The sequence below is a fragment of the Aedes albopictus genome, chromosome 2 (genome assembly GCF_035046485.1).
Source record: "Aedes albopictus strain Foshan chromosome 2, AalbF5, whole genome shotgun sequence".
NCBI lineage: Eukaryota > Metazoa > Arthropoda > Insecta > Diptera > Culicidae > Aedes > Aedes albopictus.
This window is the reverse complement of record NC_085137.1, coordinates 8,085,945-8,101,377: the sequence shown is the minus strand read 5'-3', so window position 1 is coordinate 8,101,377 and position 15,433 is coordinate 8,085,945. Positions and strand designations below refer to the sequence as shown.

The 15,433-nt window shown below is 47.7% G+C and overlaps 1 protein-coding gene across 1 annotated transcript; it reads right to left on the bottom strand.

Annotated features, from left to right (window-relative positions):
- Nucleotides 1-342: 342 nt before the first annotated feature.
- On the bottom strand, nucleotides 343-11,331 carry LOC134285967 (uncharacterized). The gene is made up of 2 exons (XM_062847524.1): nucleotides 11,314-11,331; nucleotides 343-2,337 (listed from the first exon to the last, which is right to left on the bottom strand). Exons 1-2 carry the CDS (start codon nucleotides 11,329-11,331, stop codon nucleotides 343-345), a joined length of 2,013 nt encoding a protein of 670 aa, XP_062703508.1.
- Between the last annotated feature and the right edge of the window lie 4,102 nt (nucleotides 11,332-15,433).

The window sequence follows — 15,433 nt, the reverse complement described above, 5'->3', positions numbered from 1 at the left end:
GTCTGATAAATTGCGTTGATTAATTGTTTATCATCGCCGACGTTTCGGTCCGGCTATTGGACCATCTTCAGGGTCTACATATTTTATTAAAATTGGCACAAATTAACATTAAACACATAAAAATTACATTACACAAACTCACTCGATACGCTAATCAACAAGTTACAAAACAATTTTGTTCAAATTTAAAACTGTCGGGTTGAAAAGGGTCACGCCGTCTGGTACACGTTTGGGCCATTCGTTCCGATCGGATTTGGGAAATCCCTAGCTGGTGCACGGGTACTACCTGCCGGTGCAGATGGTCGCCTCTACTGATCAGCTGTTTATCCGTGTGTACTGGTATTAGCCGACGGTGTCATCTTGTGTTGTGTGTCTCGCATCATTGTATTGGTTTCTCGATCCATCTGTGCGTCTGTTTTCCCTCCGGAGATCGTCTACCGATGCGATGAGAAAGCTGTAGGTAGCGCTCATGTCTTCCGTATCAGTGCGACGGTTCACTGTTTGTGGAGTGGTGAGAATGTGGCACATTTCCAAAACAGGGAGAGCCTGAGTTTTGAAGCAGCAGTCGATGATTGTAGGGTTGGCTACGTCAAATCTGTGCTGTTGTTGTATACAGTGCTCCATCAAAGCAGTCTTTTGAGATAGCAGCTGTATCTCTGGATCATCGTATGAGAGTCCAGCTGAGAGCTTCCTATCCAACGTGTTTATCAACGTTTGATGGCCATACATTCTCGTTCTCAGTTGGTTCTTGGTCATACCAATGTAGCAACCGGAGCAGTCTCTGCATGTTATTTTGTACACGACATTGGACTTCTGCATGTACGGAACGGGATCTTTTGCTGTTTTATACAGCTGCTTAACTGTGTTGGTGTTGCTACATGCAATGCCAACCGACGGAACATTTTGCCTGAGCATTCTCTTGATGGTTGGTGTTAGACCGGGGATGTGCACCACAGATCGGTATACGTTCGGCGTGTCTGCTGCTTCGGGTGGTCTTGATTGATGCAGCATTCTGTTTATCAGATGCAGTGGGTAGTCATTGCTTGAAAGCTGTCTCCGGATGAGTTGATTCTTCTCCTCTTCTGTCCGGATTGTGCTCAGGGTACGAACTCGATTGATAAAGTTCGTTGCAACCCCGATTTTTTGATCAATGGGATGGAAGGAGAAAAAATTTAGTATTCTGCCGGACGATATCGGCTTTGAATACCAGTCCGTTTTTATTCTTCCTTCACCCGTTTGGATCAGTAGCATATCCAGGTATGGCAGCTTCCCTTCCTTTTCAACCTCGCATGTGAACTTGATGCTTTCGTTTTGTCGGTTGAATATTTCGAGTACCTCCTGCACCCGATCTTTGTGGATCAGCAAAAATAGGTCGTCTACATACTTTCGGATGTGCTGCGGTGGAATGTTTGCTGCATTGATTGCTCTGCTGATGATGCTATCCATCACGATGTCCGCTAACACCGGTGACAGTGGGCTGCCCATTGCCGTACCGGACCGTTGATGGAAAAACTTTCCTCTGAAGCAGAAGAAGCTTGCATCCATACAGAATGTGATTAGTTCCAGGAATAAATCGAGGTTGATTCTGGTTTTTCCCCGGATTTTGTCCCAAACCATGATGACGTCATGGATGACAGATGGCTTGGTTACGTTGGTAAACAGGGATACGGCATCAAGGGAGACCATTATGTGGTCCGGGGGTACATCTAGCTGGTTCACATACTCACAGAACGTCTTCGAGTCCCTGGCATCGTATTCGCTGGTAAAAGACGACTGTAATATCTGCGCGATGTATTTGCTGAGGTGGTACGTTGGTGCTGTGACGTTGGGCACCACTGGGCGTAGTGGCATTCCTTGCTTGTGTGCCTTTGGCAATCCATATATGCGTGGACACACAGCGTTGTAGCACATCAACTGGTGTTTGGTTTTACCGTCGATTAGCTGCAGATTGACCAGACGTTGAACCATGCTGTTGTTTTTCCGTTGATATTTATCAGTCGGATCTGCTTTTAGTGGTTCGTACGTATCGGAGTCATTGACGAGCTGCAGCATCTTCCCATCATAGTCCTCCAAACTCATGACCACCGTCCTGTTCCCCTTGTCCGCTTCCGTGATTAGGATGTCCGGGTTGTCTTTGACGAATTTCCTCGTCTTGACTTCTGCTTTGTGACAGAACCGCTCGAGCTGTGACGGACTGTGACTCGAAAATCTTTGCACGAAGTTTTGGACGTGGTTGACAACTTGACATCTCGTGCGCTCCCGTACGTCTTGGTCCTCTCCTAACGAAAGAACGTTTTCCACGTCGGCTATTAGGGGCAGGTAGTACCCGTGCACCAGCTAGGGATTTCCCAAATCCGATCGGAACGAATGGCCCAAACGTGTACCAGACGGCGTGACCCTTTTCAACCCGACAGTTTTAAATTTGAACAAAATTGTTTTGTAACTTGTTGATTAGCGTATCGAGTGAGTTTGTGTAATGTAATTTTTATGTGTTTAATGTTAATTTGTGCCAATTTTAATAAAATATGTAGACCCTGAAGATGGTCCAATAGCCGGACCGAAACGTCGGCGATGATAAACAATTAATCAACGCAATTTATCAGACTGCAAGCCGAAATTCTCTAGGAAAATTCAACAGTCATCCAGTCGAATCCTATAATCAAAACAACATGGCGGAAACACACACGTCTTTCTACATTTCAAGATGTTTCAGACAATTTTTAGCAGGTTTTGATGGGTTACAAGTGCGTTATCCATATAAAATGCCACCTAAACTCTTATGGTGTTCCTGAAACATCCTGAAACAACCCTGACCTTATATGCCTCGAAACGCCCCTGAAACCTCCATAATCCCATGGAAACGCCCTTAAAATCATCATAACTAATTTAAAATGCGCCTTGCCCCTTCCAAGATGCTAGGTTGACGATGACGTAGTGGAAGTTGAGCATGCCTGTGTGGGTCATAGTATCCTTGTATTGAACCCAACATCCTACTAGGGTTAAAAGGCTCCAGAAACCCTCTGAAACTCTCTGAAATACCTCTAAACGCACCTGAGACCCATTGTAATGCCTTTTAATGGCTCTTGAACCCCCTGAAACGTCTTCGAAGCCCCTTGGCACCCCCCCTTTTTTTAGCTCTCTGGGACCTTTCTGGAAACCCACTTGGCCCCATTTAAAAGGTTTAGGAGCAAGACCTGTTCTTGAGAACTAGATTTCGTCATTGAAACCCTAACTTAATTTATGAAAAAGGTTCCAATGAAAAACGAGAAATTCCTGCGAATTATTATTTTCTGGTCCAGCTTAGATCCTTTTAATTGCGCCTCAGAAATATCCTGTAAGTAGAAATTTTGCAATACATACATACATACATTTATTTGTTCAACATCATTAAGACAAGACATAATCAACAATAGTACGCCACAATACTCGGTTTGTGGCTGCCGCTCTCCATCCTCGGTCGCGCCCAATGCTTGCCAGGTCACGCTCCACCTGGTCTGCCCATCGTGCTCTCTGCGCTCCACGCCTTCTTGTGCCACCTGGATCAGTTGCAAATACCAGCTTTGCAGAGTTGTTGTCCGGCATTCTTGCAACATGCTCTGCCCACCGTATCCTTCCGGCTTTGGCCACCTTCTGGATGCTGGGTTCGCCGTACAGTGCAGCAAGCTCGTGGTTCATCCTTCTCCGCCACACACCGTTCTCCTGCACACCGCCGAAGATCGTTCTTAGCACGCGTCGCTCGAAAACTCCGAGTGCTTGCAGGTCCTCCTCTAGCATGGTTCATGTATCGTGTCCGTAGAGGGCCACCGGTTTTATTAGCGTTTTGTACATGGTGCATTTGGTGCGTGTGTGAATCTTTTTCGACCGCAGTTTCTTCTGGAGCCCGTAGTAGGCCCGACTTCCGCTGATGATGCGCTTCCGAATTTCACGGCTCTCGTTGTTGTCAGCCGTCAGTAAGGATCCGAGGTAGACGAATTCCTCCACCACCTCGAAAGTATCCCTGTCTATCGTAACAATACTTCCCAGACGGATCCGGTCGTGTTCGGTTCCGCCTACCAGCATGTACTTTGTTTTTGAGGCATTCACCACCAGCCCGACCTTTGCTGCTTCGCGTTTTAGGCGGGTGTACAGCTCTGCCACCGTTCCAAATGTTCTGGCAATAATGTCCATGTCGTCCGCAAAGCACACAAATTGACCGGATTTTGCGAAAATCGTTCCCTGGCTGTTTAGCCCAGCTCGTCGCATCACACCTTCCAGAGCGATGTTGATGAGTAGGCATGAGAGTCCGTCACCTTGTCGCAGTCCCCGGCGAGATTCGAATGAACTGGATAGTTCACCCGAAACCCTTACGCAGTTTTGCACACCGTCCATCGTTGCTTTAATCAGTCTAGTCAGCTTCCCAGGAAAGACGTTTTCGTCCATGATTCTCCATAGTTCTGCGCGGTCGATACTGTCGTATGCCGCTTTGAAGTCGATGAACAGGTGATGCGTTGGGACCTGGTATTCACGGCATTTCTGGAGGATTTGCCGTACGGTGAAGATCTGGTCCGTTGTCGACCGGCCGTCGATGAAGCCAGCCTGATAACTTCCCACGAACTCATTCTTTCTAGGTGACAGACGACGGAAGATGATCTGGGATAGCACTTTGTAGGCAGCATTCAAAATAGTGATCGCCCTGAAGTTCTCACATTCCAAATGGTCGCCTTTCTTGTGAATGGGACAGATTACCCCTTTCTTCGCTGCACTGGCGTCGTCGTTTCCTCCGTTGCCGTGGGCTCCCGTGCCTACGTTCTCCACGCCGTTCAGGTGCTGATCGAAGTGCTGCTCCCACCTTTCGATCACCTCACGTCCGTCCGTCAAGAGGCCTCCGTCTTTATCCCTACATATTTCGGCTCGCGGCACGAAGCCGTTGCGTTGCGGGATGCGTTGAGCTTCTGATAGAACTTCCGTGTTTCTTGGGAACGGCACAGCAGTTCCATTTCTTCACACTCCGCTTCTTCCAGGCGGCGCTTTTTCTCCCGAAAGAGTAGGGTCTGCTGTTTCCGCTTCTGTTTGTAACGTTCCACGTTCTGTCGAGTCCCTTGCTGCAGAATTACCGCCCTCGCTGCGTTCTTCTCCTCCAAAACCGTTCTGCACTCTTCGTCGAATCATTCGTTCCGTCGATTCCGTTCCACGTACCCGATGGTGCTCTCGGCTGCGTCGTTGATGGCTGCTTTCACTGTACTCCAGCAGTCCTCTAGAGGGGCCTCATCGAGCTCGCCCTCGTCTGGCAACGCGGTTTCGAGATTCTGCGCGTATGCTGAGGCGACATCCGATTGCTCCAGTCGCTCTAGGTTGTACCATGGCGGTCGCCGGTACCGTACATTGTTGATGACGGAGAGTTTTGGGCCCAGTTTGACCATCACCAGATAGAGGTAGGAGTCGATGTTGGCGCCACGATAGGTCCTGACGTCGATAATGTCGGAGAAGTGCCGTCCGTCAATCAGAACGTGGTCGATTTGAGATTCCGTCTGCTGTGGTGATCTCTAGGTGTAACGATAAGGGAGGCTGTGTTGGAAAAAGGTGCTACGTATGGCCATATTTTTGGAGGCGGCGAAATCAATGAGTCGTAGGGCGTTTTCGTTCGTCTGCTGGTGGGCGCTAAACTTTCCAATCGTCGGTCTGAATTCCTCCTCCTGGCCTACCTGAGCGTTCAAATCACCTATGATGATCTTGACGTCGTGGCTTGGGCAGCGATCGCGTTCAAGCTGCGCGTAAAATGCGTCCTTGTCATCATTAGTACTTCCGGAGTGTGGGCTGTGCACGTTTATTATGCTGAAGTTGAAGAATCGGCCTTTGATCCTCAACCTGCACATTCTTTCGTCGATCGGCCACCAACCGATCACGCGCCTCTGCATATCATCCATCACGATTGAAGCTGTTCCCAGCTCGCGTGTGTTGCCGCAGCTCTGGTAGATGGTATAATTACCTCAAAACGTTCGCACCATGGATCCTGTCCAACACATCTCCTGCAGCGCTACGATGCCGAACCCGCGGTTTTTTTTGTTCGGTGGGGTCCTTTCCGTTGGTCTCGGTTCGTATTATTCTGTTGCTGATTTTTCGCTACAATGTTTTTTTTTACGGCTGGCTCGTATGGCCTGACACTAATCCCCTACTTTCCGGAGGACCATAGTGCACAGTTGAGCTTAGAGTCCTTCCCTCGGACGTAGATCAGCCGCCCCTAACGTGGGGATCAGACGCTGTTGTGAGCCGCTCCTCCTGGAGAACAGACGCTCAGGTTTGCCGAAGTAAACCCCTTCCCCCCTTCCCCCCTTCCCTGTCAGCCTACGACCAAAGTTCCCACCGGGGTTGGTTACTCGATCTTCCCTAAGGTTGCTCATAGTTTCCGGCCGGTACCGCGTGGAGGTAGGGATAGGAGTTGCTGGGCAGAGGCTAGTGGATCACAATGGGATCTGAATCGCGCAGCATACCCAGCCTTTACCGTGCCAAATTTTGCAATACCTTTTGTTTGATTTACGTCCACCGGTCTGTATCAATTTTCTCTGTACAAAGATCTCATAATATCACTTATGAATTCATGAGATTGATTGGTCTTAAATAAATGAAACATTCAACTCAAAGCAATGTCACGGAGTCGCCTTCAATCACTAATCCAAATAAATCGATGATGAAGCGCTCCCGTTCTAGAGCGCAGGCAGACGACTTCAATTAATAACATTAATTACAAGTAAAGCGCACAAAGACAGTCGTCGTCGTCAGCCGGGTGACAGAAACACGAAGCCTCCGATCATTCCAGCGACAGCTAGCATCACAATTAGTGCCAAACAAGTGGGCGGATTAAAAGCACAATTGATTAAATAAGCACTGCTGGATGGGGCTGCCTCTGCCTCGGTGTGGTGTGCACAGCTGAGCAATCAATCTTATTTATGTTTGATGGATGCAATTACTCATTCGTTTTGTCTTACCACCCGTTCATCCATAGCAGAGTGCGGAATAGAAAAACCTCATCAGGGTTTGAAATCGAATCGATTTCCTTCGAGTGAATAATCCACAACCAATAATTATACCGAAGTGTCGGAGCATTTCTGCTTTTGTAACACGATTACGTAATTTCTTCGTTTGAGCCCTGGACCTGGAGGGAATCAAACCACTTCAAACAGTTAATCCTGCTATCGGAGGAAGGGCTCTTGTTCAGACCGGAAGGATGTAAACGGGAAAAAGCTATTACGGAATCGAACCCAGCCAGGGCTTGGAAGGAAAACCTCAAGCAACCAGGAAAGGATATCGGGAAAGGATGCTCAAGTGTTATAAGCCCTCTGTATGCCCCGGGAGCAACACTTGTATCTCTCTGCCTGCGTGTATGTGTTCCATGGGCTATCCATGAGCCAGAGGAAAAGTCATTCCCTTCTTGGCCTCTGCTTCCGATTCTAAAACGCCTTCAGAGTGCCGAAGCAAAAGCATAATATCGTAATCTAGTGTGTGCGAGAATTGAGAACTTAAGCCTTGTCTAGGTACCTAGCTGCACAGGAATGTTGCCTTCTGACCACAAAGCCTCACAATCAGCACATTCTAAGGCAGGAGCTTGCGTTCGTAGAGTGCTTTATGAGTGCTTTGCACTTTCTGCTCTTTCGGTTCTCCTTCGAGGTGAGCTGCCTCTTTAAGTTTTCCGGAAAGCCAACTGTGTAAGAACCAACCAACCGAGGCAATCATGGACCAATAATACACCAAGCATGTTATTTGTGCGCACTCAATATTCATAAAGTTGGCACAAATTCCGCAGTCATTGTGACGATGTTCGACTGGGTTGACGAAGCCTGATTTGAATTTTCATATTTTTGCCTTCGCATCTGCCTTCCAACCATCCGACCGGAGACGGATGGGAAACGTGTTTCCGCACCGAATGATGATGGGAATGAAACCAAAATGTTGCTTCGATCACGCAACTTTCCTCGCACTTTTTGGAGGTTAACAAGTAATGAATATGAATTTGCAAATTTCTTATGTTTTCATTTATCGATAAACATATGAAAACGTTTGTACTGCTATAAATGACGATTTAGTAAAGAAAATCTGAAATAAAACGATAATTAAATAAAATATTACGAATATAATGATAAAACATCATTTAGAAACCAAATAAAAAACTAAATAAGATCAAATGTACATACTGCTGAGTTCAAAACTCCCCACTCCAAGGTGCACCGGAATACACTTCTAATCAAACCATTATCACATTAGATCCAACATAATCGAGCAGTTAAACTAGTGCAAACAGGCAGCGGCACCACAAGGCGATAGCCGGAGCCGTTTTTTGGATTACACGCGGTTGATTAAGTGCATACAAACTGTTCTAGCTCTACCTACCAACGGACGGACGGTGCCCTAAGTTTGGCGCGAGAACGAAACGCGGCGACGGTAGAGTCTAAAGTTGTGCGAAAAGTTGGAGGATTGTACCCTCACTTTATTACAAGTCAATTTTAGAATGAAAAACTAGCATAGGTGTTAGCATTCACTTTCACTGAACGAAGAATCACTGGAAATTGTAACGGGTGACCTGGTTTTATACATAAGTTCTTATCGTTAGAATACTAGGAATCGTTTGAATTGATTTGAAATTATGCAGTACCAGATTCCAGTTACCAGATATCAGTTGGCAGTTGAAGTCATAGTATTGAAGTATAAAACTCGTTCGATCAAAGAAACTGATTAGTACCGCAACATTCGAAGCAAGACTGTAGCTAACTCTGGTTGGTGTTCGTCGATAGTGGGAACTAGAAAGCATAGCGCACTGCTACTGGAAGAGGACCTAGGTCCCGAAAGGACGGTGCATGGTGCTAATTTTTGCTTTAATGCCAATACAATCTATATGAATAAGTTACGTGTGCATCGGGCGATAAAGGGTAGGGTAGCTAGAAGAGCTTTTCGGAGCTTGCATGCTAACGCTGTTTGAGTATAACCAGAATACTGGTTCTACTGATGGTGCTTTATTTTCCCGCTGCTAGAGCAACGAAAGCGATGATTTCTGTCTGTTGCGCTGAGGAGGAGAAAATCTGCAGCTGGTAAAAATAACGTAGAAGCACGGTTTTATACTGTATGGCGTTTCCAGTGCATATATTGACGGATTTGTTTACACTGTGTACCAACGGCTGTTTTTCAAACTTATACCAAAGGGCACCACTCAAATATTAAAAGAGCCGGTGGGTATTTTCTGTTTTTCGGGGGTTGATTATGTGCTCCAGTCAAATCCAAAGGGCGACATGAATCTTGCATCATTGAAACCACCACTAAAAAATTTGACATTCCATACAGTGCAATATTTTGCCACTTGGAGTTTCGCTTGAACTGAAGCTCACGTTGTTTCTTCAGTTCAAATGTCAAAAGCTGGTATCGTTTTCTGTCATGGCGCACTTCTATGAAATTGGACCAAATAACTTTCAGAAATACTTAATATGTTTTAAGGATGGTTCCTATCTGAAATTCTTTCCACAATAATATGGATTCAAAGAATAGCAATATCAAGAATGGGTACTCCCATGATAGTCGGGGGGGGAGCGCTCTTTACGGATGAAAGTTGAATTATCATCTAATAGTATGTGTTACTACTTGCGTTCGTTACAAGAACATACGCACACCACCTTCTCGTATGACAGATCACAAGCACTAATAAAGAGAGCTCCACCTCGATACGCCTAGAGAGCGCCACTTGTCTTGTCGCTTGACGTATCACACTAAAAAAAATCTCAATTTTAAGGGTGACTTTAATAAGAACAGACGTAATTCATTCATTTATTTAGTTAACATCAAATTCATGATAATACTGAATCAGCAATTTGCCGCCATAATTCTCGATTTGCAGCTGCAGCTCTCCAGCGTCGGTCACGCCCAACACTCGCCAGATCACGCTCCACCTGGTCCGCCCATCGTGCTCTCTGCGCTCCACGCCTTCTTGTGCCAACCGGATCAGTTGCAAACACCAGCTTTGCAGGGTTGTTGTCCAGCATTCTTGCAACATGCCCTGCTCATCGTATCCTTCCGGCTTTGGCCACCTTCTGGATGCTGGGTTCGCCGTAAAGTGCAGCGAGCTCGTGGTTCATCCTTCTCCGCCACACACCGTTCGCCGCTGAAGATCGTCCTTAGCACCCGTCGATCGAAAATTCCGAGTGCTTGCAGGTCCTCCTCGAGCATCGTCCATGTCTCGTGTCCGTGAAGAACCACCGGTCTTATTAACGTCTTGTACATGGTACATTTGGGCTGCAAAACGGTGAGTCGATAAGGAGAGCGTCCAACATAGCTCTGGTCCTCACAAGTTCCTACCTCATGCTTCCATGGGTCAAACGATGACATAGACCGCCAGCTAAGAGTTGTGTGCTTAGCAGGAAGTCATCAAGGAGGTCATCAAGGAGGTGCGGCTCAAACAGCGTCTATTCTGGCATCCAGCGGCTGAGTAAGAAACGCTGCACCACGCCCAGCTAGGTTCAAGGTGGTAGCCCCATCAGCGTGGTCGTCCCAGTGTTGGTTGGGACGTAAAACAGAACCGGCACGATGGCCCTCCGGCGAGACAAGAGTGTTGGCGTAGGCCCAATAAGCCACCCGTAAAAATCCCCATTGCGAATAACATAGGAGAAAATACGACTCGATACAATCGGCAAAGACCCACGCGACGAAATAAGGACTACGATTGGAAACTTGGAACATGGAATTGCAAGTCACTAGGTTTCGCAGGATGTGACAGGATAACTTACGACGAACTACATCCCCGCAACTTCGACATCGTGGCGTTGCAGGAACTTTGTTGGACTGGACAGAAAGTGTGGAAAAGCGGGCATCGAGCGGCTACCTTCTACCAAAGCTGTGGCACCACCAATCAACTGGGAACAGGATTTATAGTGTTGGGCAAGATGCGACAACGTGTGATCGGGTGGCAGCCGATCAACGCAAGGATGTGCATGTTGAGAGTTAAGGGCCGTTTCTTCAACTACAGCATCATCAACATCCACTGCCCACACGAAGGGAGACCTGAAGACGAGAAAGAAGCGTTCTACGCGCAGTTAGAGCAAACATACGATGGTTGCTCGCCGCGTGACGTGAAAATCGTTGTCGGCGACCTGAACGCGCAGGTAGGAAGGGAGGAAATGTACAGACCGGTAATCGGGCGAAACAGTCTGCACGCCGTATCGATTGCAGCCTCCCGTGGTATGGTAGTCCGAAGCACCTTCTTCCCCCGCGAAGATATCCACAAAGCCACCTGGAGATCACCCGACCATCAAACAGAAAACCAGTTGACAGCCTATACTCGTAGCCTTCGGACGCGTTTACCGGTCTCCCGTGCTTCATACCGTTAAAATGAGTGGTGTTCGGAAAAATACATTGGTAGTTGATTTTAGCGTTGTTCCAGGACGGCCCGATGTTCGAAAAGTCGAACAGTTTCTGGAAAACGAAATAAAATTAAATCTTTCAGACGTTAAAAGTCTCCAGTTGCACAACACACGTAACTGTGTGTACCTTGAGATGGTAAGCAATGATATCGCGCTGCGCTACGAGAAAGCGCACAATATCAAACGAGTCTTTGTTTGGAAAGACAAACCATTTAAAATACCGGTATATGTGGACAGCGAAGCAGTGACTGTCCGCGTGCATGACCTTCCCCCTTCCGTACCTCATACTACGGTAGCGGAGTTTATGAAGAAGTACGGTGATGTGTTCTCTATTCAAACTGAACGCTGGAAAGACTACTTTGCGGGCATACCCAACGGGGTTCGTGTGCTGCAGATGCGAATCAAGCACCCAATCCCATCGTATCTTTCAATAACAAATGAGATCTGTTATGTGGAACACCTAAACCAGGTCAGAACCTGTAGGCGATGCTCCAAACCAGTACATCCAAAGCAGAGATGTTTGGATGTGAGCGCACCCGAAACCCAAACAACAGCTACAGCAGCAGCAGCAGCAGCAGCAGCAAGTGCCCCATCAAGCGAATCGATATTCACCGAAGCTGATTTTCCACCGATGTGCAGTCAATCCAGCGAATCTTCCCCTGATGTGAGTGATTCTTTCATCGAGATTGTAGCAAGAAGCAGACGTGCACTTGCCGAACACGAGACCAAAACGACTACCATTTCAACGAACCAAACCCAACAGCCGAGCACGAATGAAGACGATGACGACGACGACTGGAACGACAGTTCAACTTCACCATACGAGACCTACGATGGCACCAACAAGCGGCGGCTGTCATCGAAGCGTAGGAAAGATAAAAAAAGTTGTGTGCAACTCAGGAATCACAGAATGGCTGTGATACGAACTTATCTACTGAAATATGTAAATAGTAAATTCGGCCCCGTTAAGCCTTTTTGGCGCATGGGCCTACCAAATAAAGAGATTATAAAAAAAAAACAGAAAACCAAATCGACCACGATCTACTCGACGGTAAATTCTCCTCGGATATAACCAATGTCCGCACATACCACAGTGCGAATATGGATTCGGATCACTACTTAGTCGCTGTATGCATTCGCTCAAAACTTTCGACAGTTATCACCACGCGTCGAAGTCGAACGCCGCGGCTCAACATCGAGCAACTTCGTAACGTAGAAGTGGCTCAAGACTACGCGCAGCAGTTAGCAGTGGCTCTACCAACGGAAGAGCAGCTTGGCGCAGCTAGACTTGAAGATGGCTGGAGGGACATCCGATCCGCCATAGGTAGTACCTCGGCTACAGCACTAGGCTTCGCGACTCCGAATCACAGAAACGACTGGTACGACGGCGAATGTGAACAGTTGAAAAACGAGAAGAATGCAGCATGGGCGAGAATGCTGCAACACCGTACGAGAGCGAATGAGGCACGTTACAAACAGGCGTGGAACAGGCAGAACTCAGTCTTCCGGATAAAGAAGCACCAGCAGGAGGAACGAGATCGCGAAGCGATGGAAGAGCTGTAGCGCGCTAAGGACACACGAAAGTTCTACGAGAAGCTGAGCCGCTCGCGCAGAAGCTTTGTGCCACAATCCAACATGTGCCAAGATAATCACGGGAATATTCTCACGAGCGAGCGTGAGGTGGTCGAAAGGTGGCGGCAGCATTACGATGAGCACCTCAATGGCGACGTTGCAAGTACCGAAGGTGGCGTGGTAACAGATCTAGGAGTATGTGCACAGGACGAAAGACTTCCGGTCCCTGACCTCCAAGAGATTGAGGAGGAGGTTGGCCGGTTGAAAAACAACAAAGCCGCTGGAGCAGATCAACTACCAAACGAGCTTCTAAAATACGGTTAGAGAAGCACTGGTGAGAGCACTACACTGGGTCATTACCAAGATTTAGGAGGAGGAAGTATTACCGGAGGAATGGATGGAAGGTATCGTGTGTCCCATCTACAAAAAGGGCGACAAGTTGGATTGCGGGAACTACCGCGCGATCACACTACTGAGCGCTGCCTACAAGATACTCTCTCAAATTTTATGCCGCCGTCTGTCACCGATCGCAAGAGAGTTCGTGGGACAATATCAGGCTGGATTCATGGGTGAACGCGCTACAACGTACCAGATGATCGCCATTCGCCAGGTGTTGCAGAAATGCCGCAAATACAACGTGCCCACATATCACTTGTTCATCGATTTCAAATCGGCGTATGATACAATCGATCAAGAACAGCTATGGCAGATTATGCACGAACACGGATTCCTGGATAAACTGACACGGTTGATCAAGGCGACGATGGATCGAGTGATGTGCGTAGTTCGAGTATCAGGGACACTCTCGAGTGGAACGATTTTCACGAAGTCCGTTCAGCTGCTTGGTTTCGCTGATGATATTGATATTATTGCTCGTAAATTTGAGACGATGGCGGAAACGTACATCCGACTAAAGAGTGAAGCCAGGCGAATCGGATTAGTCATTAATGTGTCGAAGACGAAGTACATGATGGCAAAGGGCTCCAGGGAGGAATCACCATGCCCGCCATCCCGAATTTATATCGACGGTGATGAAATCGAGGCGGTTGAAGAATTCGTGTACTTGGGCTCACTGGTGACCGCCGACAACGACACCAGCAGAGAAATTCAGAGGCGCATTGTGGCTGGAAATCGGGCTTACTTTGGACTCCGCAAAACTCTTCGATCGAATAAAGTTCGACGTAACACGAAGTTAACTATCTACAAAACGCTGATTAGACCGGTCGTCCTCTATGGGCACGAAACATGGACCCTACGTGCAGAGGGCCAACGCGCCCTTGGACTTTTCGAACGGAAGTTGTTGCATACCATCTACGTCGGAGTGCAGATCGAAGATGGGACTTGGAGAAGGCGAATGAACCACGAGCTGCATCAGCTGCTGAGAGAACCAACCATCGTCCATACCGCGAAAATCGGGAGGCTACGGTGGACGGGTCACGTCATCAGGATGTCGGATAGCAACCCTACTGAAATGGTTCATGAGAGTCATCCAACCGGTACAAGAAGACGTGGTGCGAAGCGAGCAAGGTGGGTCGATCAAGTGGAGGACGATCTGCGGACTCTACGCAGAGTGCGGAACTGGAGACACGCAGCCATGGACTGAGCAGAATGGAGACGACTCCTTCGGTACAGCATAGGTCCTTCAGGCCTTAGTCTGACCCATGTCGTGTTGTAGGACTAGTTCTAGGACGGCTTCGCCTCGTTTTTTGGCTCCAAACGACGATTGAGCCAGTCGACTACCCCATGCGGAGTGGTGTGCATTCAGATCACCCAAAACAAGAGCGGGTTTTGGGAGCTCATCCAAGAGTTCTCCAAGCAGTTTTGCAGCATTTTTGTCTTGAGGTGGCAGGTATACTGAAACAACCGTTATCGTTGTTGGCGCGTATAGTTGGACGGCGATTGCCTGGATGTTTGATCGAAACCAAATTCTCAGAAAGGGCGTACCATTTCTTATGGCCATTCCAGCACCCTGCCTTCCGTGTGTAGAACCCTGACTAAGAAGAAGTACATATTCTCTTCCTAAGCAGCTACTTGGTATTCTTTGATAGTCCGCGTTTGTTTCCTGTAGGCACACTATCATAGGCTGGTATTTGGCTAACAAAATCTGCAGTTCACTCAGATGAGAGCGAAGCCCGCAGATGTTCCACTGAATGGCAAACGATGGGTTGATTCCTTGTGGTGCCGTAGTGCTAGAGTCGGATTTATCCGATGATTGTGACGGCGATCGTAGAACATTGGTACTCTCGGACTCAAGTGGAATCCTTGAGCACGAACGAGTTGGCAGGCAGTCAAGCATGGCACCGTCTGATCCATGGATGTGGGTGGATGCGTTTACTGCTTCTCCTCTTCGGGGGACATCCGTAGAAGAGTAGATGTTATTCTTTTGTACACTGGGGTGTACGTTTCGTTTTGGGTTACTGGAAGAAAAGGCGGCATTGAACTGCTTTGTAGAGATATTATTTGACAAGGTACTTGCCCGGGAGAATGGG